Below are 27340 nucleotides of genomic sequence, written 5' to 3' on the forward strand. Positions count from 1 at the left end.
TGTGTTGATGAATGTTTGCTGAAACAGTTCACAGCAAACACTCTTACATACGCAAGTATACCATACAGTGTACATTTTAATTCTTTATTTCTAAATTATTGAGTACTTTCTTCTCGGAACACATCTATAAAAAAATTGCTTCCAGTCGCATTTATTTTTTAACAGTACACTACCGTCCACCGGTAGCGGGGTAATTTGGTAAGTGTTCCGATTTGATGGAGAAGTCTTTCAGAGTAATGCTGATGTCTTCAATGTCTGGGATTAGAGTCTATTTTTACGCAACAACTCAACTGGAATATATATGTTTATTTATTTTGCGTAAAGTATTAAATACAAATGTTGAGATAGAGATAAGAATATTGTTATTTATGGTCACGATAAATTTACTTGGGCATTATAAAACCGGAAATGATATGGTTCTTCGCTAAGAGTAACTGTCTTAACGAGACTGATTCCAGTGACGTCGCCATGCCAGCTAGGAAAAGTTCGCATTCGAAGCCAAACGCTGGCGACAAATATTCCGTGTTATTGCCCACTTATAACGAAAGAGAAAACCTTCCTTTAATTGTGTGGCTTTTAGTGAAATATTTTGACGAAAGGTGAGTTCAGAAAAGCGTACAAAAATGTTAAGCTTCTTAGTGATGAGGTGTCACTGAACCTAGCTTGACCCACAGTTAACTTTATTCATGTTAAGTATTATTGCCGAGAGCATTTTATGACGTGTAAAGATAGTGTTTTTTGCTGTGTTTTTTAACGTTTTGGTTAATCAAACATGCTCTTTCCAGCGGTTTCACATATGAAATTATCGTGATTGACGATGGAAGCCCTGATGGGACATTGGAGGTGGCGGAACAACTCCAAACTATATATGGAAAGGACAAAATTGTAAGTATTGATTGTTAAAAGGTCTTCCTGTTTTGTAGGTTCATATTGGCGTTGTATATTTTTACATACTTTTTTTTTTTTTCATTGAACAAGCTTCTTCGGCCACGTCCAAAGAAGCTAGGACTGGGTAAGTTCAGGTTTTATTTTATTATTTTTAACTGAATCTCTGCCATTGACGGTGGTAGACGTCCAATCCCTTTTGACTGGGATGGGCGAATGAATATTAATTAATTTGTTCGCGCCTCACAGTTAAAAGGATTGGACGTCTAGGACCGTCAATGGTGGCCAATGGATTTAATCGAATGCAGGAATTGATTTAAAAAATTATTCATATCTGTTTTCTTGTTTCCAAATATTAAGGCACCGCTTATATCCATGGCCTGAAGCACGCCACTGGGAATTTCATTTTTATCATGGACGCTGATCTCTCACATCATGTTAGTGCAGCTTATTTATCAATTTTGTCAAGTGAGGTGGAATATATTGTAAAATATGTTTAGTGTGTTTTGACTTTTTTTATTATCATTTCAGCCCAAATTTATCCCAGAATTTATCAAGTAAGTATTCATTTCTTATTTCTCAATTTCAATTGCAATCGGGAGGCGTTTTATGAGGTTATTTATTTTCTATGATCTATTTTATTCCAAAAAGAGGTCGCTGTCTTGTCAAATGTTGCCTGCTGGAAGCAACAATTGTTTAAGAAAGTCATTGTTTTTGTCTATCAGTAAACAAAAAGAAGGCGATTATGATGTGGTATCGGGGACTCGCTACCGAGGCAGTGGAGGTGTTTACGGCTGGGACCTGCGCAGGAAACTCATCAGGTACAAATACGGACCCTATGAGCAAGTGGAGAGGCAAAACATTAGTAAAGTATTATAACTTGCCTTTTGCTTTTGCCCTTTTGCAATTTAGCCGGGGCGCCAACTTCCTGACTCAAGTGCTTCTGAGGCCTGGTGCATCAGACCTCACAGGCAGCTTCAGGTAAGCTTCAGTGTGCTAAAAAAAAGATCATATCCCAAGTAATATCCAATGGCAGAGCCCTTCCTTCCTTTGCAGGGATAAAAACATCAGCCAACACTATTTTTTAATATTTTAGTCCTAGCAGTTGCGTTACATTAATTTGTGGGTGAGGAATTGAAATCTGGCCTCATTTTTTTCTCATGTTTTGGAACTACAGGACCCTCTTTTCTGAAAACACAAACACAAAAATTCTACATAACGTGCGTGTGCAAAATGTCCAAATACGTATTGGCTTACAATGACATGTAGAAAACAAGCAAAACTACAATGATTATTTGACTCTTGTGTTTTTACGAAATCTATGGATAGTACTATTCATGTATTATATATGTATTAATATCACTCCAAGAAAAACGGAATATCCAATGCGGTATTCGTGATTTATTTGCTTCTTGTTTGATATAGACTGTACAAAAAGAAAGTCCTGCAGAGTCTGGTTGAGCGCTGCGTGTCCAAAGGTTACGTTTTTCAAATGGAGATGGTTGTCCGAGCCAGGCAGCTCAACTACACAATTGGAGAGGTGAGTCGGTCTCATTAAACAAAAAAATAAAAAATAAAAGTCAATGATACTGGTACCATCAAATGAACATTACCATACTTTCCAGATTAGAAATCACTCGCAAAAAATTATTTTTCCCTTAATTGTAAAGTGGAAAAATCAATTCGGATTGTGGTCGAGAACCGAGCTACTCCGGTAAATTCCAAAAAAAGTCATGTAGTTTGCAATAATGATTTTTATGAGTAATTATTTTGGGCATCTATTGTCGTCGGTGTTTTTAATATCAATTTTCCCTTTTTACTATTCCCAATCACCACAATACATTTTGTTACTATTAATGAGTTTAGCTAAAGAAAACATTTGACCACAAATTTTGGAAGAGCTTAAGAGTTTAGTAAAATCACCCTGATTATATTTATAATAATTTAGCATGGTGTCATAGAGTGGGGAAAAAAATCCAATTGCAATTTCTACAATACATTGACCTGTCTTTTAGGTTCCCATCACCTTCGTGGATCGTGTCTACGGCGAGTCCAAACTGGGAGGGAATGAGATTGTGTCATTTGTCAAAGGCCTACTCACACTTTTCGTCACCACATGAGTGTCCAAAATTCATCGTACTGTAAATACATGATCATCCAGAGCCTTTTATTAAGGATTTTGTACAATTTAAGTTGATGGGAAACCCTTGGTTTCAGCACTGATAGCAAATGAATATATTATCCTAATAATGGAGGATATTTTGTCTGGCTGCCATTGACAGCGCCAGACGTCCAGTGTATTGTGACTTGCGGTTGCGAATTAATGTTTGGTGCTCACTGAAACGTACGTATTGGAAATTATTTGGTTGTCTGTCACCATCAATAACATTCTTGGAGTTAAATATCATGGAAAAAAAATAAACTTTGAGTGTTATTTGAAACCGTAACCAGTGCTTTTTTCCTCTCGTCTCCTCTCATTTTCTGAACCGCTTTATCCTCATCGCAATCAAGGGGGTGCCGGAGCCAATCCCAGCTGTCTCTCGGCCAGAGAATCGGTGATCAGAAAATACTACTCTTTGGGAGGTTCGCAAATGCATCAACTAGAAGAAAAAACGCTACAATATGTTTAATTTGTGTAATTACTAGATTTGGCATTTGAAGGCACTATCGTAATTTTTGTTAAGACCGAGCCCAAAAAGATGCCCCCTGTTGGCCAAATTTCGACACTGCAGTGCAGATGACTTGTTTAAAAAAGAAAATGATAGACTGGAATAAAAAACAAACTGAACCAACAGCAACGTAAACACTCGAATTCCCTCAAACTTAAGACAAACGGCGTTGTTCGGGGGATAAACATCGACTTTTAAACCGTCGCGCCGCCTCTGAATACTAAATAATCAAACACAACGTCACATCCGCTCGTTTATTTGCGCCATTTTGGATGGGGGCACTTACTCGGCTGGATGTGTATTGTCTGTCAAGAGGAAAACGGGGCAGAGGACCATGTTATTATTAACATACGAGTACATACCCGAGCTTCTGAAACATGAAAAGTGATTTCCCTTTCGTTTCCCCTTAACACGTGCCCACTCTTGCCGAGTTTTTATTCGTCACATGAGGCTTGGAGCGGGTGTGTTCCTGTTTGCCGATCAGCAGCAGAAGGAGGAGGAGAAGAGCCCCTGTCGGCGGGGGAGACCGACGGCGGGGTAAGACTGACCGACTCCCCCCTCCTCCTGCTTCGGAACCGCGGCTCACCTGTACGCATATCGCCGGTCGCTCCCGTTGGGGTGACGCTGAACACTCGGAACCCCAACAGCGGATGTAAGAGCAGGTAAACTTGGCTGTCACGTTCAAATACTCTGTGGCTAGCTCCAGCTCAATAGAAAATAATTTAATCTAAAATGAATTTCAAAACAAAGAAGGAGATAGGGGACCATATAAAAGAAAGAGGGTTGTGTTTTCGGACAAAATACGCCGAGGTCTCGTCTCTTTCGAGCCCGCTTGTTGTGGTTGAACTTAGCATGCTAGGCTAGTCTAGCGCAGCTTCGGCACTCTTTTGTCAAACTGTCGTAGCTTTTGTGTTCTTTTCACTCAATTAGTGTCGTGGGACAAGCATGTCGGATTTCTGTGATGCGGGAAGGTAAAGGGTGAAATTGAGTTCTTGCTTACTCGGTGGACTCGGATTTTGTCTGTCGTTTGTGTGGGTTTTTTCGGGGGGGGGGGGGGGGGTGACTGGTAAGATTAATGCATACTGATTTCCAGGTGTGTATAGGAGACGTAAAGTGTCAAATGTGTCGTCCTGTCAGAATTATGATTAAAATGTCGCCCATTCCTGATTATTAAAGCTGGTGTCACTTAGGGTTCAATTGAGCATCCCGAACTTTGGTTGATGGGTGGGGGGAGGGGGGGGGCGTAATTGTCACATACTCTATGAGGTAGCTGTCTTGATGATAACAGGGATCATGTCCTATTCAGAGGTGGACCATCTCGGTTTTTGCAGGCCCTCAGTGAGTATCCATCGATGTGGTTTTCTTGCAGGCTCCTCTCAATGGCGCTCTCCCCCTTTCTCCCACTCAGCCCTGGCCTCTCTCTCTCAGTCTCTCTCTCGCCTGTTCTACCTCCCTCCCAGCAGCCCTCCCCGTTCTTTCTCTCACCCGTTTCCATTTTCTCCCTCCGCTTCTGCTCGCTCTCACCCTCTCTCCCTCCCCCTTTCCCTTTGAGCCAGTGCGTCCGACCTCCCCCATCCCATCCCCCCTCCGCTTCCGTCAGTCGGTCGTTCCCTACCTCCCTCCCTCCCCGTCCTCTCGGCGAGCTACCCTTTCCTCACCCCCCGGAGCCCATCCTCTCCCACACACACCCTGGCTCCCTCCCCTCATTACTCCTTCTCCCCCTCTACTGCAGACATATTGTAAAGGCTGCCGCTGACTCAGTAGGAGGCGCCATTCCGTGGCGGCGTTGGGAGGCAGGGAGAAAAAGGGAGGGCGAGTGGCTAGGGGAAAAGCCAGGCATTATATAATGGTGCTCCTCACTAGCGCCATCTACACGTCATGTTCCTACTGTATCGGAAAGTGAGGCAGCGGGGGGGGGTTGTAAACGCAAACACCTGAGTAGTCGCCTCTTGGCCATCAAATGCAACAAAACCAAATCGCCCAAGTCATCCAATTTCGCCCAGCTAAGTTGCCACAACCAATAGACACAAGCACAGCATAGATCACCCAACCTTGGGTCAGCCAGCTTCAAAAGATGAACTCAAAATGTGCCTATAGCACTTCTTGTCGAAAACAGTAAACTGACCATAAACAGCTTTATTAGAGTTAAGTTCAACGACAAAATTGGGCTTGATGGATAATGGATTTTCACCATTATTTGCCAGTGGCGCAAATAACATGACAACAACCGGAAAGGAGCTGCTCTGATAAAGGTATGAATTCCAATGAATTTGGTTAAGGTCACCTAATTGGAATTTCCAGGCGCATACTTCGTCCAATTTGGGACAAACTCCAGCGCGACGGCGAATCGAATGTCGGCTAGGTATTATAGAAAATGGATAACTGAATGGAGACAGCTATGATAACAATGTTATTCTGTTTTTATCCAGGCTAGCAGAATGTTTCAACTCCCTGTCAACAACCTGGGCAGTCTGCGCAAAGCTAGGAAAAATGTCAAAAAGGCCTTGGGAGACATTGGCTTGGAGTACTGCAAAGATCACCTAGCGGTATGTATGTGTACATTTCAATGTTTTATAGAACTCCTCTACAGACTGATAGAGAGAAAAAAATAGACATGGTTACGCAAAAATCACCATTGAAAAAGCCATTAAAAAGTCTTTAGGACTTGCAGTTCTAATTCAGGCCCATCTCAGTCAATAATGAAGGTCATTAAAGACCAAAGTATTTATTTATTTATTTTTGCTGTTTTTTTCTCTGCAGAAAATGCACATGTAGCACACAATAATGCAGCTTGGTCATCAAACCGCTGTTAATTAGCTTCAATGTTATGTAATAACATTTGATTAAGGATCTTTATGCAGGCTCCTCGTGAAGTTACAAGTGTGCTTCAATCAATTAAGGGACAAGAAAAGGCTTGCTTTGGTCCAGCTTTAATGTATAACTTTTGACTAGAAGTACGTTTATTTCAAGGTCTGAGTGTTTTTCATACAAATAGAATTACATTTCTATTAAAGGTGTCAATCACCATTTTTATCGTGACTTAAAGTCTGGAAAATATGGTATTTGCAGCAGCAACCACACTTGGTTATAACAAAGGAGGACACCTGAGTTTAAAAAAAAAGTTGAGCTGTTTGTTGACATTTCTATGAAATTCATGTTAGAAAAAAAAAACAATTCCTTCAACTAATAAAGACAAAATGGAGAGTAGTGCTTCGTGGCAACCAGCAGAGAAGCTATTCGTGCATTATATGACATTTTATGCCTGAACTCAAACCTGCGCCGTAACCGCTGCTTTAACTACTGTGAAAGCAACACTCTTGAGAAATCCCCGTTGCAGTTTGAGTAATTTAAATCAAAGGCCGCCACCCGATTGTAAAGAAATCCATTATGGTACAGCGCGTGTACAAAGAATGCTGAAACAAAATGAACCTAGATGCTTGGGGTGGTTGTCCTCAAACCTCAAATGAATTCCTTTTCTACTTGAACATAATTGAAATGCGTCATCAAATGTCTCTGTGATTTTTGCAGGACTTTAAACTTTATACCCCACCGGACGTTTATATAAAGCACACCTCCTGGGAAGATGTGTGCACGTGGGAGCCTTCGCATACCAAAGTCCAGGTGAGTAAAATGGTAGTGACTCTGGCATGAAAATAATCGGATGAGTTGTAAAATGAACCGTGATCCAAATGTGCCCCAGGACTACAGATCCAAACCGTTCTGCTGCTCCGGCTGCCTCTTTTCCTCCAAATACTTCTCGGCCTACAAGAGCCACTTCCGCAACGTCCACAGCGAAGACTTTGAGAACAACATCCTGCTCAACTGCCCCTACTGCATGTACAATGGCAACAAAAAGAGCCTGGAGACGCACATCAAAATTTTCCACGTGCCCAGCAACACCATGCGACAGGGTCCCGCCAGCGCCCACCACGGCGGTCTGGCGATGAAGGATGGCCTCCAGAAGAGGACGCCCGGGGAGAATTTGGAACAGGCCGTGTACTACTGTAAGAAGTGCACCTACCAGGACCCCTTGTACAATGTGGTGCGCAAGCACATATACAGGGAACACTTCCAGCAGGTTGCGCAGCCTTTCATTGGCAAACCGGGGGAGAAGACCACCACCCCCAACGGCGGCCCCGCCGCAAAGGCGGAGGGGAGCAACGCAAACAGCGCCGCCAGCCACCAGATCCACTGCAAAAAGTGTCTGTTTGTCCCGAGGACCTACGAGGCGCTGGTTCAGCACGTCATCGAGGACCACGAGCGGATCGGTTACCAGGTGACCGCCATGATCGGCCACACCAGCGTGATCATCCCACGGCCTAAGCCCATCTTGCTGATGCCCCCCAAAACCCCCGGAGACAAGACGGTCATCGGGATGGGCCCAAAGGGGATCGTGGTAGCCAACCCCAGGCCTTTGGCTTCCCAGCAGATGGCCCGGGTCCCCATCGCGTGCAAGCCGAGCCTCGGCGCTCAGAGTCTCCTCTCTGGGATCAAACACGAGTCGGTGGGATTAAAGTCGGGGACCAACCAGTTCTTCTCTTTCGCGAGCCAACAAGCCAAGGCCACCCTCCCGGGCAACGCCCAGGTTTCGTCCCAGCCACACTCGGCCAAACAGCCCCTTTCCGGAGGCGCCCTGCGCAGCCCGTTGTTGGTCAGCCCCGCGTCCTCCCTCAAATCCAACCCTCTGGGCTCGCGAGTTCAGGCGGCAGCCACCACCTTCGCTTCAGTCACAGCCAAAAAAAGTGGCTCCTCGGTCCTGAGCGCCTCCTACACCCAGAAGTGGAAGATATGCACCATTTGCAACGAGCTCTTCCCCGAGAACGTGTACAGTTCTCACTTTGAGAAAGAGCACAAAGCGGAGAAGGTGCCCGCCGTGGCCAACTACATCATGAAGATTCACAACTTTACCAGCAAGTGTCTGTACTGCAACCGCTATCTCCCCAGCGACACCTTGTTAAACCACATGCTCATCCACGGCCTGTGCTGCAAGCACTGCCGGGCCACCTTCAACGACGTAGAGAAGCTGGTAGCCCACATGCGTCTGTCCCACCCGGATGAGCCGGTGGGGCCCCGTGTTGACTCGCCCTTGACTTTCGACCTTACCCTTCAGCAAGGCAATCCAAAGAACGTTCAGTTGATCGTGACCACCTACAACATGAAAGACGCGCCAGAGGAGTCGGTGGCCTTTCATTCCCAGAACCCCGCCGTCTCGCCTTCCTTATCCTCGTCCCTCCTGTCGTCCAAGCGGCTATTGTCTCAGCACCCGCCGAAAACCCACGGCGGCCTATCCGAGAACGCCACCCTTAAAAATGTCCCTCTCACGTCCGTGCCCTACAAGAGGGACGTCGGAAAGACACTCTGTCCGCTTTGCTTCTCCATCCTCAAGGGCCCCATCTCGGATTCACTGGCCCATCACTTGCGAGACAAGCACCAGGTCATTCAGACGGTCCACCCGGTGGAGAAGAAACTGACCTATAAGTGTATACACTGTCTGGGCGTGTACACCAGTAACATGACCGCCTCCACCATCACCCTGCACTTGGTGCACTGTCGAGGAGTGGGCAAGTCCCACAACGGCCAGGAGAAGTCCGCTCACGCCTCACGGAGCAGTCAGGGGCAGGCCGGCGCCGGCAAACGGATCGCCCTCGATCGTGGCGACGCGGGCGCCCCGAAAAGAAAGAGGCGGGGGCCCCCCGGGGAGAAAGCGCACCCGAGAGACGTGAACGGTACCTTTGAAGAGAACCCCGACGAGCCGGTCGCCCTGGCGCTCGACCCCAAAGGACTGGAAAACGAGTCGTACGAATCCAGGAAGGCTTTCCTCACTCGCTACTTTAACCGGGCGCCCTACGCCTCGCAGCGAGAGGTGGAGAAGTTGGCGGCCGGTCTTTGGCTGTGGAAGTCCGACATCTCCGGCCACTTCACCAACACGCGCAGGAAATGCACGCAAGAATGCGAAAGCCTCAACCCCGCCATCTTACTCGGATTCAGCATGCACGAGGTCGGTAAAGTCACACACGGGTTGGCGTTGGAGGGGCTGGGCGGAGTGTCCCGGGGCCAGTCGGGAAAAGGACGCACGTCTAGAACCCGCCCGGGCCTGTCGGAACAAGCCCGCCAGAGGATCAAGGAATCGCTCGGGGCCGGGAGAGAACAAACCGAGTCAATCGACAGCACCCCGCTGCAGGAAGCGCCCGCCGATCCCGTCGAACCCATAGCCATCTTCTCCGACGGGGAAGAGGAAGTCCGGCGAGGGGCACCCAGAACTAGAGCCAAAACGGCGCTCGACAAGGTAATTTCGGACCAGCGGGACGCCTTGGAGGACGATGACGACGACGACGAGGACGATGATGACGATGACGGAGATGAAGGAGTGCACCTGGAGAATGGCTTTTGTCCCACCGAGGCTGCCAAAGGGAGGGATGCTCTGCCCATCATTATTCCCAAGTTTGTGCCCTCGTCTGCGAGGCGGGGGGGCGATGGAGCACAGCTGGGAAAGCAGCAGGTCTAAGTAGGAACAAAACGTTTAAGACAATTTTCCAGACCTGTGGCCCACACCAACAAATCTGCCTCACCAAGACCCAAGGAACACAAAGGAACTTCAAACAAGCCATCCAATGACATTTCAGTCCACTCAAGCGCCACTGGACAACATTCAGGATTGGACGAATACACTTGGGAAAATCTTAAGTTTTGGGGTTTACCTACATCAAACAAAACAGGCGTTAGTAGTATTTGCTTTAGTTTGTGGATTTGTAAACCTCACGGATTCATCCAGCTTTAATTTCCTCCCCCTATTTTCTACCTAAGTAGTTTCTTTGAGAACATGTAAATTTGTACAGGTATTTTTTGGACACGTTTGACCCCGTGTCGCCGAACACATCTCTTGGATATTTTGCTGTCTAAGGTAGAGAAATCCATCCCTATGCTACATGATAGTGTCGCTTTTGGTGGCTGGTCTTTTGCTATATGTTAACTTTATTTTTACTGAAAGTCATTTTCTTTGTCCAAATACGGCAAATAAATAATTCTGTTGAATTGAACAGATGGTCCTTCGACGACAAGAATTTGCAGCTTTTTGCTTCTTAGCGACTGCAGTCTCCTTGCTCTCTAGTAGTGTTCCCCATTACACACGCCCAATTTCCACTCACGCACAAAACTGATAACTGGATGGTAGCCATCACGTTTTTATTAATATAGTATTTATCTCATGTATTTTTTTCCCGTGTGTGTTTGTTTTACACGAGTCTATTTTACACTTGCTCATAAATTAATAAAGTGCTGTGATTGTTTCTCACACAACCGCGGCCAAAATAGTTTGACTCAGGATCCTTATCAAGCTTCTGGACCCATTCAGGGTGCCCATAATTTATTGGGATAGGGTCCAGCACCCCCCGGCCACCCTTGTGAGGATAAGTGATACAGAAAACGAAATTTTGTCTTGCTCTGTCAATTGCAGTTAATAATGAGTACCTAATAACGGGCTTAAGCAGCATCAATTTATAAATCTGAGATCCTCATTAGGGTTGTTGGTGACCTAGATAGGGGCGGCTCGTGGGACGAGTGGTTCTTGTGCCGGCCTCACAGTGGGAGACCTTGGTTCAAATCCAGGTCGGTCCACCTGTGTGAAGTTTGCATGTTCTCCCCAGGCCTGTGTCGGTTTACTCTGGTTTCCTCCAACGTTCCAAAGACATGCATGGTAGGCTGATTGGACACTCTAAGTGTGAGTGGGGTTGTTTGTCTCTGTGTGCCCTGTGATTGGCTGGCCACTGATTCAGAGGGACCTGCCTCTGGCCCGAAGTCAGCTGGGATAGGCTCCAGCACCCCCTGTGACCCTAGTGAGAGTAAAGCGGTTCAGAAAATCAGATGAGGTGACCCGGATCCTGTCCAATGGGGTTTTGGAGGACAGGACGAGGATGATGGTATGCTCTTGACCGGTCGTTAGCCAATGGGGACAAAACTAATCAAAACTAGGATAATTACAGCCTTCAATGAACTTTCACTTTGGCACGTACATGTGGGCTAGAGTAAATGGTGCTGCTTTCACAAAACCAGGGTTTAAAGACAACACTACATGAAGTCTGCTGAGGTGAAATGTCCTGGAGTAGCATAGGCGGTGGGAGTTCTTTGATTTCATCCTTTAAGTGTCCTACAACCTGGTGATGAAGACAAAATGGAGGGGAAGAGGGCTCTCCTTGGCTGGGTAGTCGGTGTTGCTATGCTGTTGTAACAGAGCGAGAGGGGAGGAGAAGGAGAGGCAGACTGCATGGATAGGAGTGGGGGGGAGGCCTCATCTGCAGTGCATTGGGGGGGAAGGAGAGCAGTGGGGGAGGGGATTGGGGAGAAAATGGGGGAGTCAGAGGAAGGTAAAGGAGGGGGGGGGGGGTCAGAGCTGGGGCTGATGGAGGAAGGGTGAGGCTTGGAGGCGAGAAGGGAAGTGGTTTTGGGCGAGTGGCGCCCCCTGTTGATGGGAAACACCCACAGGCTGCTGTGTGGACGTGTGTAGTTAGTTACTACTTCAGAGTCGACGAGCTTCCTCATTTGACCCCCAGATGACCCCAACACCAAATTTCACCTGAGCTTTAATGATAAACAGGGTAGGATTTTGGTATGTTCTCAGTCTGGAAACCGCAAGATCATTAGTTCATATCCAACGGATCATAATAATATATACTCATATAGTCAAACTGTGGCAAATTGTAGAAACCATAAAGGACTTTTCAGCAGCATTTGGAGTGCTATAAAGAGGCAAAAGAATAGTAATACGTAATGATCATTTTAAAAGGAGGCTATTTTGGAAAATAAAATCGTTTTTTGCCGATTTCCTTTGGCATCAAATCTGTGCAGATTTAGTATTTTTTTCTCCACCTTATCGAACAGTTTTTCAGGTATCGTGTAATAGTGTCTTGTCACTAGTATAAGATTTTTATGATGTAGGTCTATAAAAAATGTCATTCATCTAAAGTTTATTCCTTTTTATTAAATATAATGCATCCCTGCTAAAATGTATTTACTGTTTTCCTAATTTGTTATGATAATTTAACCTCTCCTGTGTTCCAATTCTACAGACTTAGTGCAAATTGCTTTCACACAATAAAATAAAAACGATGAACAAAACAATTCAGGCTATTAATATTTCCAAAATAATATAATCATTTATTAATTATACATAATTGTCATTTCTGGTGCCTTCCGGGTACTTTTTATGGCCAAGAAGTTGTCCCAATTTCTAAAGCCTAAATTTTAATCCTTGAAAATAATACTTCAAAAATGAATAAATAACTTTGTAGTTGAAAATATAAAGTTAAAATGGGAATACTGAGAGTTAAAAGTATAAACAATGCATGGGATAACGGATCGTGGGAAGTGGTTATTACACAGTGCAGTTTTTCAGAATAAATAATTGGAATGTATTTTTCCTTCCTTCTTCCGCCAGATGTCACAGAACAGCAACCTAAAGGACACCGGCAAGGCTCTTATTTTGAAGCCGTCGACCAAGAGACTTATTTTGAAGCGGCGCGGCTCAAGGAGAGAAGCGAGAGAGCCACCACCAGGCGAGTTCAGTACAGTAGCCGCTACCAGCGCACCGGTGTCCGGCTGTGGGTCAGCCAGTATGTCGGGGAACAAGTTGCGCTGCACCGGGGCTGCTCGACGGTAGTCGGTCGCCGTGTATCTTTGACGGACAAAAGCCAAGTCTGCATCAACTGGAAGCATATCGTATCGGACGGATTCGGCTCTTTGGGTCCCGAAGGGAGGTCCGCGGCGAAACATGAACAAGAACCACCGAGTGCCGAGCAACCGTTCTCTAAGTGCCGTGGAGGTGAAGAGTAAGGTGAATATGACAACTTCTACCCGTTGTTACTGTTGTGGATGTTCGTGGTTTAATGACACCCTAGGCTAATTTAGCCCAGCTAAAGTGGCTGATATCAAGTTGTTACCACAAATGAGCAAGTGCACATACGGATAAAGTTAACCTGAGCTGGTTGCTAGCTTTCGCTAGCTTAAAATGGTGGGAAGAACCGTGTTTTTGACCAAAGTTTTTCATGGATCTCGCCTCGGAGTCAATTTTCACCTGTCACTGCCTCCCCTTTTCTCCTCCAAATATTGACTCAGCGCAAAAGTCGAGTTTTCATTGTGGCGCGTTGACATAAGTTCTAGGCTGTTTTCTTCTTCTTCCATTTTTTTTTTTACTCGCGCCGAGGACATACTTGTTAAATTAACTTGCTCAATGGTAGTTTCCAGGAGCTGGAGCGCACAGGTGTCTTTGGGTCCGCGCGGTGCTGTCTTGTTCCGCGGCGGGCGGCCTCACCTTGGGGCGGGCCGGTCACGGGAGGCCGTCCTCGGCTCTGGTCGGTCCACGCCAGGCCGGGGAAACTTTATTAACAAGGGCTTGCGTTCATTCTCACGAAAAGACGGATAAGAACACTAACGTCTGTCAATATACTTTTATACTCCGATTTTTACAAAAGTGTATACGCTTATGTACATACAACTAGATATACTACTGTCCTCTAACCGTGTATGGGGCAAGGGACTAGGTTAATAAACCTTATGAATTAAGCCTTTAATTGAATTAAAAGTGAATACCGGAGAGATCTGACATTGGTAAGAGCATTGTCAGGCTACAGTTACTATGTACTGTATTTGTGGACTTTATGGATCTTATTTTTTTATAATTGTTCTTAATCTCTCATGTACACTTTGACACAACATTGCTTTTTAGGCCCATGGAAAAACTAAAAGGTGATTAGCATCACTATGCTAATAACATAGTAGTTATGCTATGCACTAACTACTACGTTATTGAAACTCCTCAAAAACTAGCTCACCAAGGCATTGTCAAACTTTTTCATATTGTTGTATGTAGAGATGATTTCATTTTTTATGTGGTCAGAAGTCATGTTTTAATGGCCACTATTTCTGGTTCTATCCCAGTTTGGTGCCGAGTTTCGCCGCTTTTCTCTGGATCGCTCAAAGCCAGGCCGCTTCGATGAGTTCTACGGCCTCCTGCAACACGTGCATCGCATTCCCAATGTGGATTTGCTGGTGGGATACGCTGATGTGCATGGTGACCTTCTCCCCATCAACAATGATGACAACTACCACAAGGCTATCTCCACCGCAAGTCCACTTCTCAGACTCTTCCTGCAGCGCCAAGGTAGGAAGAATGCAGGGGAAAGGGGGAGGGAACACGTTCCACCTGTTCATTCCAGATCCAATTTCCTGCATGCGTGAGCTGTAGCTTGCCATTAAATATGTGAAAACTACCGGCTTGACTGTTGAAGAGGAAATCGTTATTTTGTGAGCAAATAAAACTGACTTTTTTGTGCAAAGTAAAAACTGCAAATAAGGCTACAGAACACGTTTGATGTGGGAAAGGGCCTTTACAATATTCACCATACAATAATATACTAATAATTTGCGTAAATCTTGTTAAAGAGAGGAAGTAGTGTGGTAGGACTATTATTATTAATACTTATTGTGCCATTAATAAATCACTTGCGACTGATTGGCGACCAGTCCAGGGCATACATCCATCTTTTGCTTACAATCAACCTTTTTTGGTTCCAGCTCCACTGTGAACCCAAGAAAGACAAGCACAGTATATTGAAGGAAGAGTCCCTCAGTGGGGTCTTTTCCATACAGCGTGCGACTTTTGTTGGGTTGTCTCCATGTTGTGTTGTGTTTTAAGCCCTGCCATATGACCCTATAGAAGGTAAGCCACTTTGTCATGAAGGAGATTAGTTGGGGTCAGTGTGCCGCACTGCATGGGACTGTGTTTCAATTACACGCCCCAGACAGGAGCATCACACTGGGCCCCTGCTGTTGCAGCTCAGATGTGCATTCAAACAAACATGCCTACATAAACGGCATAGCAGGCATTGTGTGACACACGAGAAGCTCACTAGATCCTTTAAAAACGAGCTGATTGGGGCAGCCCAGTGAACGGTTGGTTAATGCAAAGGCCTGATGTCGAGGCTTTGATCCCACATGACAAAAACATGCAGATTTAACAGTCTAAATTGCCGTGCTATGCACGAATGGTTGGTTGGTCATCCCTTCGTGCCATGCGCTTGGCTGGTCACTGGTTCACGGTGCCGCTCCGCCTGCTGCCCGTAGTTTGCTGGGATTGGCTCTAGCACCCACCGCCACCCCTGTGGAGAAAAGCGGTTTGGAAAATGTATGAATGGGAACTGTTGGTTAGCACAAAAAAGCTCATTGGATGCAGTTTCATGCTATATCGATTAGCTGCTCCTCCATGAGTGTGGAGAGATTAATGTGGATCAATGCTGGACAGGTGGCGTGGAAATTAGCCTAATGCCGCTCTCTCTCTCTATAAGGCATTGTTGTTGTCTGCTTTCTAGCTACATGCAGGTGAACATGGCGAATGTTTTGTCAATTAAATCAGACAACCAAACAGGTTGTTATATGTCCGCTGCGTATGAGAGTTTTAACGACTTAAGCAGATTTTAAACACTACTTAGACTTTGTACCCCTGCAGGTGATTATGTAAAAGGTGGCGGAATGGCATGTTATTTCACAAGAGGGGACCGATCATAGGCAAGCCTAAAGTAGGCCATATTTGTCCCAAAGCCAACTGTACTGGAGTGCCATGGTGAAATCATATTGCTTGTCTGTGTGTGAACATGGTGGTTTATTTTAGAATACTTTGGTGGCTAAATTTAGAATCGTTCTATCCAGGGGTTCTGCTCTTCCGCTGGTGTGCAGATGTTGGGATGGAAGGAATGAGGTGTGGTGCATGTGCGCACGCGTTTCTGGTCTTGTTTAATTCATTCTGCCATTGTTTTGATAAGACCTCCTTGTGTTGATGAGCGTCATACAGCAAGTAGCGACGTGTTCTATCACAAAATGCTTTCAGCTCATCCGATACCCCAGCCTGCTTTGCTTCCCACCCGAGCCAAACCCCGTGTTCGTGAACGACGAGTCGCTGGCTATTGTGCCAACCGTGAGATGCCCAGTGTTTATCTGTTGTCATGGCAGCAGTGGAGAGAAGCACGCTCATGGATGACTTTAAAGTGCTGAAGTGGTTGTTTAATGTTCAGAGAAGCTGCAGAGCATTATGGAATTGCACTGTAGATATTTAGCTCCTAGGAACAAAGTGTAGTCCTTCCAAAATAGTTCTTGTGCATTATTTACTTGGGGTATGTTTGTCAGGAACTTTAAAAAAAACAGCCAGAATGTATTCATTTGGGGTGAGATATAGTGTTTAACTTAGAATTAATAGCTAACTAAATGTTGACATTTATGCTGAAGTTATGAAACTGTTATTAGATAACAATTGGGCGCGAATAGTAAGCTTTTCAAATGGAATACCAGATTTTCTTGGTAATATAATTCGGTTCAACAAGGCAATGGTAGTATGGAAACTATAGCTTTGAAAGGCTGCAAATTAAATGAATTTGAAATTGATTAGCTATCCTTCCTTTACTTCTCTCGTCCGTCATGGTTTGTTTGTGAAGTCCTGTGGGAATGTATAAAGATTTGCGGTTCTAAAAATACACTTAACTTGAATATTGAGGCTCTGTGTGTAAGTATTGGATTGAAACCCAAATTGATAGCATGACAACACTAATTGAAAAGTTTTCATTTGTCTTCTTGGATGTATTTAATTCTTGTGATGTCAAACAGATGTAATTCTCTTTTTTTTTTCAATGCAGACATTTCTTATATAATTAGGTTTAAAAAATATGCTGATCTCTGTCGCTATCCTCCGAGAAGATCAGTTTCCAACCCGTGTTCATCATGGTGTTTGCTCACATCTCATTCTCTGTAAGAGTGTGGATTTGTTCTGTAGTTCTTGGAGTTTCGGTCCCCGAAAGGTAGGAGGAAAGGTATGAGGAGGAAATGGAATGTTTGCTTATCCCAGCTGGGCTTGCCTTGCTAATCTCTAACCAGTGAGTCATCCAGTCAAAGGAGCTATGTACAGTAAATGTTGGACAAAGTTTAAAAAGCCAAGCCAAGATAGCACGTAATTTCGTGCCAATCAACATTTGTCATTTGTGCATGGCAGAAATCAGAAAGGCCGACAAGTCTGGAAATTTGGAGTTGGATGGACTATGTCCTCTGATCAATTCCTCGACTTTGGCATTATTTCTTCCACGATCTGCTAATTATTAAATCCTTTGTTTTGTCCCAGATTTCACTTCAGCTTGGATCTTCTTCCCTTTTACAGTTTGGGTTACTCACTTTTTTGGCAGTATTCCCATAATTATATTTCTATCTTTTATGAATGCATTTATTGGGAGTCCCCTTTCCAAAATGACGACTTTTATCATAGCGGTTTGCTTGTGATGGACATCCAATAATGATGTCATTTCCAAAATGGCTGACCAAAAGTGGATACATTGAAACCAACATTTTTAACAGTTTATTTTGAAACGAGTATTTTAACTCTACAGTGCTAACATTTCTGAAAAAAAACACATGTTCTGTAAATTAGTATTATTTCTGTTTTAAAAAAGAATCCTACTTTTTAAATCAAGCACATTGTAGTATTTTGAACCTTTCTAAGTATAAAACATTGTTTTAGTTGCAATGTAGTTACTTGGACTCAAAACTGTACCGTTTCAGGTACTTTATCCATGTAATGTACAGAAGGCAGAATTTTAAGACACAGCGGCACCCTAAAGTATAAATTGGTAAAATCAGTGTGAAAATTAGCGTGAAATGATCATAAATACTTCTTCCTAACATGATACATGTAAAAAAATAAATAAAAATGAAGTAACAGTGCACCCCAGGAAGGAATGTGTGGAGGAGGAACGCATGTTAAGGCTTAATATGATGGCCGCACAAGAGGATAGCAAAAAAAGAAAAAAAAAGAAAGAAAAAATGACATTCAAGGAAGAGGCATTATCGAGTCAGGGCAACTAATTAGACAGGGGAAAGGAGAGCAAGTGCAATCTAAGTGTGATTGGAATTTAAACAGAGGGAATAGTATTAGTGAGGGAGGAATGTAGAGTGAGGCCCCAGCTGGGGAGGGTGGGAGAGAAAAGAGAGAGTAGAAAAGGGAGAACAAGTGGGCGGGGGGTGCGTTTTGGCTGGAATGTGGCCAGTCTCAGATCAGCTCTGTCGGCCAGATTAGACGGGACAGCGGGTCAGACTGGACCCTCGTTGGAGACCCCGCTTGCGGCCAAAGGGGTACTTAGTAAACGAGACAGGGGGGGGGGGTGATCTGTTGAGAAAAGCCGCATAAACCTGCTTCTATTGAAACAGGCCCATGTGGCTTTGACATGAGGGCCCTTTTGCTCACTTTCTTTTGAAGTAAGGAAGAATTGACTGAGGGAAGAAAAAAGGAACTGGATGAGATGAATAGAAGTCAAAAGCAAAAATACATCTTATGTCATTTAAAATGAAGTATTTAAAGATTCAATACTCCACTTTATTTATTATTCAGAGGCAGCTCACGTGTTCTGGCCCATCCATTGGCTTACTGATGACGTAGAGATTTATCATCCTATTCATTCAGTCACTTTCCAAACTGCTTCTCCTCACAATGGTCACAAGGGGTGCCTGAGCCTATCTCAGCCAAGTATGGACACCAGGCAGGAAACACCCTCAATCGGCCGCCAGCCAATCGCAAGGAGGCGGACAACCAATCATGGCCAGGGGCAATTTAGAGTGTTCAAGCAGCGTCTATTCAGCTATGTTTTATTTAAGCCTGAAAGATGCTTCTGTATCTGCTTCCCAGTGATTCTTTTGCTGCAATGCTGCGTAAACACCAGCCGATGTTTTAAAAACATCATGCGGGGCACACAACTATTTGTGTACAAAGAAAAATATTTAAAAGTTTTTCTAGAAATTGCCGCTCCAAATTCTCTAATGTGTGTTCTTGATAATGACTGCTCTTAAAATGTGCATTCAAATGGAGACTAAGCTAGAAGGAAGTTAAATATTTGTTGACAGCTCTTTAAGTCCCCCAGTTAACAACCATGTTTGTTCAGTCACTGCCTACTTCCATTGTCCAAGTCTTTTTGATTGGTCTGTATACTTAGAGTCTCCCTTAAACATTATTTTGTGATGTACAGTAATCCTTCGATTAACATGACTTCACTTATGGTAAATTCATTACTTTGCGATTTTTTTCTGCTATTAATTATTACACAAAAATAGAGATCTATTTTTGAAGTTCTTAAAAACATGTTTAAAATGTTTAAGGCGACTATTGCTACTAGGACTCAGCACTGAAGGGGGAAAAATATATTTGTTTATTTTTTTAATAGCGGTGACCCTACTTCTCGATTTTTCGATTATCGTGGTCATGTCCGTGCTACATTAACCGCAATATTATCACTGTATTCCTTTACTTCACCTCTTTTTTTAGCTTGTGATGCTTTCCTGTTCTACATCAATCATTGGTTACATCTCGCATGATGTAAACTAATGGCCACAATTTCACAATTCTTTTCATCAGGTTTCAGCGACAAAATGAGGAAACATCCAAAAGCTCCATGGATGTAATCGTGAAAGAGCGATGGCTGTGATTGTGAATTCATGAGTGGGACCATAATAGAGGCAGGCTAATGATCGGTACCACATTCCATCACATAAAGGATTTAATTGAAATATCATCAAACTGTCAGCAACTTGGCACCTCATGGCTCTTGCTGCTTTTGCCCCTTGTCAAAACAACTCTTGTTCTTTGAGTCATAGTTAGGTGTTCTTTTTCTAAAATGCGGCACTATGCCAGATTTAACAAGACACAAAACTTTCATTATGGGTTTGGCCAGTCAAAATGTCCTGAAGGTCTCCAAAAAAATCGGATTAACTGTACTTAATTTATGATTTAATAGGGAAATCAATCACTTTTTCACACAGGCCAACGTCGCTTTAAATAGCTTTTTCCCCCCTAATGTAAAATGTCCCTTTAATTCCTGCATTTTCTTTACATGTGATCTTTGTCTGATTATTATTACCATTTGTCCGATGATCTTATAGACTGTTAAGCACAAGGTACACTCACCCGCACCAGAAATAGCAAACCCATGGGAATGTACTCCTTTTCAACTTTTATCACTTCTGCACGCTGCTTTCCCGTCCTCGGTCAGCATTTGTGTTATTTTCGTGCTTTAGTGTCTCTCACGTCTTGTGTTTTGCACTCGCCTTGCTTGTTCTCATCTGCACAAGCTCAAACTGGCAGACACGCAAATGCGCTGGCACACACACACACGCACACACACACACACACACACAAGTGCCGTAACACCCTGTGTCAGGAACACCTCGGTACAGACTGTAGTGAGCGTTTAGGCTTGTCATCAACAAACTCGACTGTTTCCAGAACACCGCAACCTTCGGCTTCTTGTCTTTGTGTGTTGTTTTTCTTACAGCGAGGCTTCACATGAGTAATGTGTGGATAAGGTGGACTACTTTCATGCCTGCGTAAACACTCGCGCACTAAAGCATTCGTCTACATTATTACAGATGTTTTTTCCTACTTTATTTCTTCTACCTGCGAATTTGGGGTCAATTCTGTTAAACAATGGTGGGATATTTATCTACCCATTTATGATGGGCTTAAGTTTAACCTACCGTATTCTCTCGCAGATACGTCGTATTTGTTGCTAAAAAAATGATGACTGAATCGAGGGTAGTGCTTATATGTGCACAAATTAGACTTGATATGCAGGAAATACCATAACGCAAAACAATGTGGCCGAGAAAAGATAAATATCCGATTTAGTATTTTAAATGTAAACATTTTTTGTTATATTATTTTTGATGATAAGATGAAAAGCTATCTTTTTTTTTTTACCGTGACAAGCTAAACATAGGTCTTGAGAGGCTAAAACGTATTAGTATGCGTAGAGGTTATTTTTGATGAGATAGAAATGACAACAATGCCACCTCATCATGTCGACATTCATTTGAAGGTTACAACATGTCCTCAACATTCTACGGGATGCAGAAAGACCCTCATTGTTAATCATCAACCTGAAACATTATGTTCAGTATCCAAGATTGTGAGCACTTCAGTCAAACAGAGACAACAACAATTGAAACTCTAGTACTATTTGCCCATTTTTAAAATAAAGATTATAATAATTGAGAATCAGGTAGCAGGGAAGGCAATTGTTAAAAATGTAATATGGCTTGCAAAAAGTAATTCAGGAAGGTAGTAAATCCCCTTCCTAGGTTTTGACACATAATTGCCACCCTTTATTAGAGATGTTGGTAGCTTTGGACGATAACGAAAATGCTGCCTTTTTTTTAACCTGATCACCCAACCCTGAAATCCCATCCTTAAAAAATACATCTTTTATGTTAGTTTTAGTCGATTGAAGGACGATGCATGCAGACCGTCAGAGGAATCAAGAGTGGCTTCCTTTCCTCGGGCCAACTTGCTTCTTGACGTCCCTTTGTGATGGCAAGACATGGCCTTTTAATTCAGAGCAGAGTGGATTCGCCAAGCTTGACTGCCTGCGTGCACACGTGGTCGTGTGTGGCGTCGGCCACTCGTCATTTTGTCCCCCAGTGATTTCACTTCCGTTGTTCATCGCTGACTCCATTCAAACGTGTGGGGGTGTCGAAGCTGCCACCGCATAGCTCGAATATCTGACCAGTGCACAACCATGATGAGCGGGCCACTGAGTTTGCAGTGGGTGGCCAGTGGGACCGCCGAGATGCTTCGCAATGCTTGGTTCAATCTCAATCCGCTCATTTACACACAATCTGACTAGTTGAGATGTCAGCAGAAGAGAAAAAGGTCCATCCAGCGAGTGGTTAGCGCGTCGGCCTCACAGCTCTGGGGTCCTCGGTTCAAATCCATGTCATGTCCACCTGTGTGGAGTTTGCATGTTCTCCCTGGGCCTGCGTGGGTTTCCTCTGGGTACTCCGGTTTCCTTCCACATTCCAAAAACATGCATGGTAGACTGATTGGACACTTTAAATTGCCCCAATGTATATGTGTATGGTTGTCTGTTTTATTTTGTCCTGCGTTTGGCTGGTCTCCGCTTCAGGGTGACTTCCGCCTCTGGCCCGGAGTCAGCTGGAATAGGCTCCTGCACCCCCCGTGACCCTAATGAGGATTAAAAAAGGTTCAGAAAATGAGGGTGAGATGATAACGGTCATTTATTATTAGTAAAATGCAAATTATCAAAAGCATAAATCCTTCCAGCTTTGAGGTTGAGTGGTGTTTCTTTTTAACTGAGTACGTTTAACAAATGGGTTTCATAGGCATTTAAAAAAAATGAAAACAAGCACTAGTAGGATATAGCGGCTGAAAGCTGTGACGAAAACTGGTTGAACGAGCAGAGAGTTGACAGGCCTTTAGCCTGCAAAATTAAACCGCAGGCATAAAAAGGGTCATTTGTACAAATGAGGAATATAGTAGAAGTTGCTTGGAGGTTGTGCAGATAATTAGACTGAAAGCTCCTCCGCATCTGTGCTCATTAACTGTAATGAATGTACAGTACAATGAACGGTTTACCATAATGTCGTTAATCTGGCTGTCAACTCTTCTTTTGTTGCCTCCTTTCTCTCCCACAAATTGAGTCTGCTCAAACTTGCTTGTAACTCAATTATTAGTGAATGAAATAAAAAGTTGTAATGATCAACAATGCTGTTTTGAAACTGCATGAAAAGCATTATTAGTGAATGAAATAAAAAGACAATTATTTGTGAATGAAATCAAAAGTTGTAATGATCAACAATGCTGTTTTGAAACTCCATGAAAAGCATTAGATTGGACTTCTTTTCAGGGACTGTTAGCTATCTGCAAAAGTGTAGTCAATTGGCAGCCTTACAGTCACATCACCGCTGATCACAGACGTTTTTAACGACTGTGTTTGCCGAGAAACCCAATTGGGAACATTTATTGGAAGAATCTCCAATTTAAATGAATCCAAATCAGTTGGGTGCAAAACTAAATGGAGAACATGCCAAGGTAGACCCTAATATTCAACTAAAAGCTCATACACACATTTAATCACATCCTACTAGCAATAGCTATGGTTAGTCAGTAGTTAACTAGTATGATAGGCTAACATAGCAGTGCGCATCAGCACAAACCCATGCACTCAAACGCATGATCCTGTCAATGCAGGCTCAAGCAATTGGAAGAAAAACAGTGCAGTTTGCCTACCCTCCACCCTATTGTTGCCTCTGGCCATTCATATGCCACACAGAGCCATGTGTGCATGAAAGGGAAGTTGCGTAATACTAAGATCAGATGGGAACTGTGTGCCATGAACAATAACACCCACCTTTTTGCATAGCGTCTCTTTATAGACATTCAAATGTAGAAAGATGACGTGAAAGCGGATTTTTTTTACCCCCGATTTTTTTCCTGAATGGTTCTCATCCAAAGTGTACATACACAGATTAACACTGGCTGGGTGTTGACGGAAGAGAGTGGAATTTATACTGCTGTTAATATTTAGCTGATGCTCTTTTTCTAGTTAGCTGTTAGAAAGTGGACTTCCTGCCTTTTCATGCCTTTTTGCCTGCTCTGTTCTTCCTGTGTCATCAGGTTTCAGGTTAAAGTCTACTATAAAAGCTCAATGGTGACAGCACAAAAGCGGCGTCGAGTGTTGTATGTCTTTTTGGAAGTACTTTGAACTACTAACAGCAGCAGAGCGAATTTCAGCACAGCTTAATGTCCAACCCCGTTGAAAATTCATCAAATGAGTCCGACTAATACTGCTCAGGGTTACACTGGAGCCGGGGGTCAATCCCTGCTATCTTGGAACAGAAGGGTCCCTCAACTTATTGCTATTCACTTACAGTGAGAATATATTGGAGCTGACAATCATTTACACAACTATTCACTCCACGGGAACTGAACCAAAAGCGAAAATCAGAAGTTTATATTTGGTCCCAAATACATTAGACTAGACCAACCCGGCATATTTTCCTAAAAATATCACCTGTTGCATGTGACTAAATCTTTATGATTACAGTCTTCCCTCGATTATCGCAGCCATGTCTGGTCTACATTAACCGCAATATTTGAGGGATTACTGTACAATCTTTAACGTGGCTTTAAAGAAAGATCTTTTTTATCTAATTATTATTGTTATTTTAAATTGATTACAGATTGATCATTGGCTAATAATTGGTAATTTGTTACATTGTACATTTCCTTAGTATATCAACCAAATCAGCCTCTATTAAGAATCTCATTGGTCCTGAAAACAAACATTTTGGTCCATTTCTAAAATATAGGTTGAATACTACCAATGTAAGCTATTTTTCTAACTGATATTGATGAACTGGGGACGGTCTCAAGTGTGGCAAGCTCATTTTCAAGCTGTTCTAAGAAATTGATGTATTGATGAACGAAATGCGCCATTCAATAACAATTATTGTCATCTTTCTCCCTTCTTTGTACTTTCTGCTTTTATTCTGCAGAAGAAGCAGATTACACAACTTTTGGTACCGATTCGCTGACCAGAAAGAAGAACACGGTACTCTCGGCAGTCCTCCTCCGACCCGACGCCAACAGGAAGAAGCCGCCCGTCATCATCAGTCTGCCGAGGGACTTCCGTCCCGTCTCGTCCATCATCGACGTCGACATCCTCCCCGAGACGCACAGACGCGTACGGCTGTACAAGCACGGCCAGGAGAAGCCGCTGGGCTTCTACATCCGTGACGGCTCCAGCGTGCGGGTCACTCCGCAGGGCTTGGAGAAAGTCCCCGCCATCTTTATATCCCGCATGGTTCCCGGCGGCCTGGCGGAGAGCACGGGTCTCCTGGCGGTCAACGACGAAGTCCTTGAGGTCAACGGCATCGAGGTGGCCGGGAAGTCTCTGGACCAGGTGACAGATATGATGATAGCCAACAGCTACAACCTCATCATCACCGTCAAGCCGGCCAACCAGCGGAACAACGTAGTCCGCGGGGGCGGAGGCGCGGCGTCCGGAAGCTCGAGCCGCTCCTCGGACAGCGGGGCCAGCTTCTACGGTTACACTTCGTCGACTGGCCTCGCCTCCGGCTCCTCCGCGCCTTCGCACATCATCCAGAACTTCCCCCTCGGGGAGCTCGACAGCGACGAGGACGACGAGGACTTGGTCATCGAGGCGGGGGGCGAGACCCTCCCCGTCAGCCGGACACCGTCCACCTACAGCGTGTCCGTGCTACCTCGATACGAGCCGCACCTCAACCTGCGCACGTCGGCCTCGCCGACGCCCCCGGCGGTCAACGGCGTCGCGATGAATCGCGGGAGCAGCGGCTCGCTGAGCAAGGCCGGTGGGTCCTCCACGTCTTCGCCCGACGGGGGGAGGCGGAGTCTCGAAGAGGATGGGACCGTAATCACACTGTAGACACTACGCCGGAGTACTTCTACACACTCGGTACGTTTACACAAAGTTAACAAGAGTTATTTCTTGTGAGTCTGGCTAAAACATCCCAATCGTCCACCCTGAAGGAATAAAAGTCACTTTGCCGTAAACGCTGATGGAACATTTTCCAAATGACTGTTCCCCACTTCAGCTAACTGGTCAAGAAATTTTGCCACGCCTTCAAACGATGAAGAAACAACGACACGGTCATTACTTGCATGCATTTTGAAGAGGAGTCACGGACCAGCCATTGACGCCAATGACTTTGATGGAGAAGCACAATAACATGTAAATATTGAATTTGGACACAAAGCCTTTTTTGTTTTGTTTTGTTTGTACGTCCTTGCATTTACACGTGAAATACCACACCCAAAACTCTTGCACCCGCGCGTGTGCGTGAAGCCACAAGACACTTAAACTCACTGAAGTTATCACGACATAGATATACTAACCCTTCCTCTTAATTCAGGTACTGCACCCTCCCTTCCATGCTTCCACGAGCACTTATCCGCCTTTTCTCAAGCTTCCTCTAGAGGGCAGAAATGAGCATGGGTGCCCTCTGGTGTCTTTTATGAATAGATGAGCGTTTCCCCAGCAACACACACCCTGGACACAAACAAGCCTTTCTCCCAGCACGACAATCGTCCACGAGACTATTGCAGAAAAATCACTGACCAGGCTGCGTCCTGCAATAATAATAATGTTTTTAATCTAGGAATAATAAGTCTAGGCACCTCAGCCTCAGATTTTTGTGTGTTTTTAACATGTCTTCATTACTTATCTAATGAGGAACAATAGAATATTTTTTGATCATTTATATCAGATGCTGGCCCTCTTAATAATCTCATTTTATCTGATATATATCCCAATATCATTACACCTGAAACTAGAAGAAGCCATATTATGCCTTGTGTGAGTCCATTTATGTAGCAGTGTGACCCATACTACACAAATAGACAACAATTTATTTTGGAGCAATTGAAGTGAGTTTGGCATTTTAAAGGTTGTTAACTATAGTTGACACATGACATAAATTCCAGGTCCTGTTTAAGGTCATTCTTAACTGTCATTCTTAACTGTCATGCATTTCTATTTTGGAGGATGTGTGTTTTGTTTTATTCTTTTTTTGACATTAATGGTAAATTGTTATCGTTGATGTACTCGCTCAATCAGAACAGTACTGCTGTTGCCGCTTGTATTACAGTATGGACGGTTTTCGTATTTATTCAAACAGTCATCACTACTAGATTTTGGGTGGCGGCATCGATGAAGCAAAAAAAGGCCAAAAAAAAAACAAAACAACTTTTATCCTTGAAATGATCACCAAATTTAAGAAAGTATTCAGCTAGGACATTTTGACTTTTGTTTTAAGCTCATATTTCTTCCTCCTGGACATTCCAGAATCATTCCACAAGACCCGGTGCATGCAAAACCAGCATTAAATTCCATTCCAGAACAGGGTTTTAAAACATTTGATTCCCATACTAACAT

The 27340-nt window shown here is 44.0% G+C and overlaps 3 protein-coding genes across 4 annotated transcripts; all 3 read left to right on the forward strand.

Moving 5' to 3' along the window:
* Window positions 1-393: 393 nt before the first annotated feature.
* On the forward strand, window positions 394-3332 carry dpm1 (dolichyl-phosphate mannosyltransferase subunit 1, catalytic). Its single transcript, XM_077719105.1, has 9 exons — window positions 394-599; window positions 786-885; window positions 979-1012; window positions 1246-1322; window positions 1417-1442; window positions 1611-1706; window positions 1798-1866; window positions 2311-2425; window positions 2901-3332. The coding sequence occupies exons 1-9, from the start codon at window positions 409-411 to the stop codon at window positions 3003-3005; spliced, it is 813 nt and encodes a 270-aa protein (XP_077575231.1). The 5' UTR covers window positions 394-408; the 3' UTR covers window positions 3006-3332.
* Window positions 3333-3820: 488 nt separating this feature from the next.
* Window positions 3821-10591, forward strand: adnpb (activity-dependent neuroprotector homeobox b). Of its 2 annotated transcripts, none has more exons than XM_077725080.1 (4): window positions 3821-4216; window positions 5984-6100; window positions 7083-7175; window positions 7255-10591. In XM_077725080.1, exons 2-4 carry the CDS (start codon window positions 5993-5995, stop codon window positions 10057-10059), a joined length of 3006 nt encoding a protein of 1001 aa, XP_077581206.1. In that variant the 5' UTR covers window positions 3821-4216; window positions 5984-5992; the 3' UTR covers window positions 10060-10591. The 2 variants fall into 2 exon arrangements, with proteins under 2 accessions (XP_077581206.1, XP_077581213.1); XM_077725087.1 differs by having other exon boundaries at window positions 3821-4091.
* A 2460-nt stretch (window positions 10592-13051) lies between these two features.
* Window positions 13052-26917, forward strand: pard6b (par-6 partitioning defective 6 homolog beta (C. elegans)). The gene is made up of 3 exons (XM_077726059.1): window positions 13052-13380; window positions 14484-14706; window positions 24921-26917. The coding sequence occupies exons 1-3, from the start codon at window positions 13318-13320 to the stop codon at window positions 25829-25831; spliced, it is 1197 nt and encodes a 398-aa protein (XP_077582185.1). The 5' UTR covers window positions 13052-13317; the 3' UTR covers window positions 25832-26917.
* Window positions 26918-27340: the final 423 nt, after the last annotated feature.

The sequence above is a fragment of the Stigmatopora nigra genome, chromosome 1, assembly GCF_051989575.1.
Source record: "Stigmatopora nigra isolate UIUO_SnigA chromosome 1, RoL_Snig_1.1, whole genome shotgun sequence".
NCBI classification, from domain to species: Eukaryota; Metazoa; Chordata; class Actinopteri; order Syngnathiformes; family Syngnathidae; genus Stigmatopora; species Stigmatopora nigra.